Source organism: Octodon degus, unplaced genomic scaffold (genome assembly GCF_000260255.1).
Source record: "Octodon degus isolate 3935 unplaced genomic scaffold, OctDeg1.0 scaffold00122, whole genome shotgun sequence".
Taxonomy (NCBI): domain Eukaryota; kingdom Metazoa; phylum Chordata; class Mammalia; order Rodentia; family Octodontidae; genus Octodon; species Octodon degus.
In genome coordinates this window covers 7,826,041-7,829,214 of record NW_004524698.1, presented here as the reverse complement: position 1 = coordinate 7,829,214, position 3,174 = coordinate 7,826,041, and the positions used below count along the sequence as shown (strand labels likewise).

The 3,174-nt window shown below is 46.0% G+C and overlaps 1 protein-coding gene across 1 annotated transcript in view; it reads left to right on the top strand.

Moving 5' to 3' along the window:
• Med9 (mediator complex subunit 9) overlaps positions 1-2,577 on the top strand; it is a 14,161-nt gene extending 11,584 nt beyond the window's left edge. The window contains exon 2 of the mRNA XM_004640305.2: positions 1,834-2,577. Within this exon, the coding sequence (XP_004640362.1) occupies positions 1,834-2,050 (217 nt within the window). The 3' untranslated portion in view covers positions 2,051-2,577. The remainder of the gene's footprint in view (positions 1-1,833) is intronic.
• The last annotated feature ends 597 nt before the right edge of the window (positions 2,578-3,174 follow it).

The window sequence follows — 3,174 nt, the reverse complement described above, 5'->3', positions numbered from 1 at the left end:
GGGGGGGGACTTTAATTTCTAACAGTGTGTTAGTGTACTGCCATCCAAATAGAATACGTTCAGAACCTGGAGGGTTTCTATCCAGATTTTAAGTCTTGAGCTGAGACTTAAGAGTTTAAAATAGATACTCCCTGGCTGAGAGTGTAGCTCAGCGGTAGAGTACTTGTCTAGCATGCACAAGGCCCTGAGTTCCATCCCCAGCACTGCAAAACAAAGCAAAAAGTTGTTCTCTGCTTCCTCCAAACCATTTGTAGTTCTCCTGAATTCTAATTATACCACCTTAGTGACTGAATTAAGGTATACTATTGATTGTGTTTCTAAATTGAGGGGATCCAATGGCATCAAGGATTGTTTGGCTGGCCACTCATTCTGTGGAAGAAATGACTGATACTCCATGTCCTGCCTCTGAGTTTAGGGCTATTGATAAATAGTGAACAGACGTGAGTGGCTGTTTGATTTGCAAGGTGTGAGACATAGCTGACAGATCGCCAGGGAAGATGGATATTCTGTCTGTGTAGCAGAGATATGATGAATAAGAAACATGAATTTGCACCATCTGGGTTGAAATTTCCCAGTAAGGATGGATATTTATTTAAAAATATTAATGATCATTGACACTTTTCCCTCTTACACTTCAGTGGCTTCCTTTTAAAATAGCTTAGTGAATTGCTGTTTCATTTTTAGTCTTGATTGCTTGGTTTCCACAGCTCAGCCACTTAGGAACTCCTAAAAAATGTAGAGGCACAACCAATGGACTGTTTCTTTGACCTTGGGTGAGAGTTTTCTTTCTTGTTTTGCTTTTAATTTGGTAGTTGCAGAGGCTCATTGATCTCTGTGCGGCTAATAATAGCTGTAAGATGGAGCAAATGATCCTCTTCAAAATGAACTTGACCTGAAGGCAAGGACTTGTCATGACTGTGCTAGGAGAGGCCTGTATATGCTAAAAATTTCCAGTAGCTTGGAACTGATTTAAAATTTATGAGTAGTTTTATGGAAGCAGTTCAAGCAAGCATCAAAACCTCAGCTAAAATTAGTTCTTGCTAGCTGGCAAAGTCTCTGGCCTGGGAATGACACAAAATTAGATAAAATATAGTATTCCCATAAGGTTGCTTGGGTTTTTGGGAGAAGGTCTCACTGTGTCTTCCATGCTGCCCTCAGACTCATGTCAGTCCTCCTGCCTGAGCCTCCCAGCCTCAGAGTACCACCACCCTCAGCTTATTTCTATAAGTTTTTGGGGGCTTGGTCACCTGATAATTGATAATGGTTTGTTCATTCACTCAGTATGTATTTATGAATTCATTTGCCAAGCATTTGTTCATTCAACAAAGATTTCTAGAGTGTCTGTAGCATCCTACACATTAGTCAGGGATCAGGGCACCTTTGGCCAGAAAGGCACAGCCCCTCCCTCATGGCACTGACAGTGTACTGAAGAGCAATGCTTGAACCCCTGGTATGCAAGTGTGCTAAGAAGAAGTGTTGCTATTTTTGTTTGTTTGTTTATTTGGATTTCTTGTTTGGGTTTTTTTTGTTTGTTTGTTTTTTGTTTTTGTTTTAGACAGGATTTCACTCTGTAGTGCAGATTGGCTTCAAACCCACAGTGATCCTCCTGGCTCAGCCTCCCAAGCACTGGGGTTACTGGTATGTGCACTCGGCCCAGCAGTGAGTATTTTTAAAACTAAGTGAGGAGGAGCTGGTCCCTTGCTCTGGGGCTATACAGCAGGTCAGAGAGCAAACACTGCAGCAGGGCTTTTGGAAGATACTGGAGAACAAAGGGCAGTGGAGTCAAGTATGGGCATTAGCTGGGAGTGCTAATTTTCACCCTCTGTCTCACAGCATGGACAAGGACAGTCCTGATGTCCACCAAGATCTGAATGCCCTCAAAACCAAGTTCCAGGAGGTACGCAGGCTCATCAGCACCATGCCTGGCATCCAGCTGAGTCCTGAACAGCAGCAGCAGCAACTGCACAGCCTTCGGGAGCAAGTCAGGACTAAGAATGAACTTCTGCAGAAATACAAGAGCCTCTGCATGTTTGAGATCCCCAAGGAGTAGAGCAAGCAGCTTCCAGACTGCCTGAGAGAAAAGAAGCGAGAGGCCCCACCACCTCCCCACGCAATCATTGGCACTGCTCCTTCAACCCCAGCTCTGACCTGCAGCCAAGTGGGGCTGGTGTGGTACCTCGTTAGCTGAACTTGGTCTTGACTGTGTGGACATCAGCCCACAGCTTCTGTGTGTGTGCATTTTGTGCACCCTAACTCCTGAGTGCCTGCTGCTGCAAGAAAGAATGTTCCTGAGGCAGGAGTGGGGGTGGCATGTTGGTTCCATTCTGTCTCTGGGGAGGGGCCATCTGCTGTGCCTAGGCCCACCAGCAGCTCTGAAGAGCACTGTAGGAAAGGAGGCAGTTCCTGCTGTTTCCGGCCCTTGGCTCCTCCCACCCCCAGTTCAATCTGGGTATACTGGGTACATACTGTTCCCATTAGCAGTTTCATGAAACATTTGCATAGAATTCACTGCTTGAGTTAGGTCTCCACTCAGATGGCTTGAATTTAATAGAATTAAAAAAGACTGTGAGAAATGAACACTGTTTTGAAAGGCCAAAGGGTGGGTGGCTTTTCCTCCCTGGAACAGTTTAGTTCCGTTTGTGTTTGAGCCAGTGAACAACTGTGTCTGTGGGGTGCAGCCCAGAGCCCTGGCAGCCCTGAAGTCAACCCCACTTCAGGCTCCCTCCTGCTCCACCTCCTTACCACCGACTCTTGCTTCATCTCCTGCAACCACTGGGCCCAAGAGCAGCCAGCCAACCTACAGTGCAAGGCACCCCTCCCTGCACAGGTCCAGTCGGGTTTTAGGCAAGCATGTCTCTCCTCCAATCCACATTGCTCTGGTTTAGAACATTCTTTCCTTTTTGCCTCCTCACCAAAGAGGCATTGTACTTGCTACCTTGCAAAGGGTTTCCAACATGCTTTTTGTCCAGAGAATCATGGCTGTAGTGGCAGTTGTGTGGTCTGTCAGCCAGATGTCCAGGACAGCTCTGGGTCAAGGTTGGTGGGATATGAGCTTAATCTGCAAGCTGTGGCAAACTTCTCATTCTTAGATGTTTACATATACACTTGATTTTCCTAGCTCTGCTGCTTTCTTCCCACTAGATGGTATTTGCATCCTTGCCTGTGACTGTCATA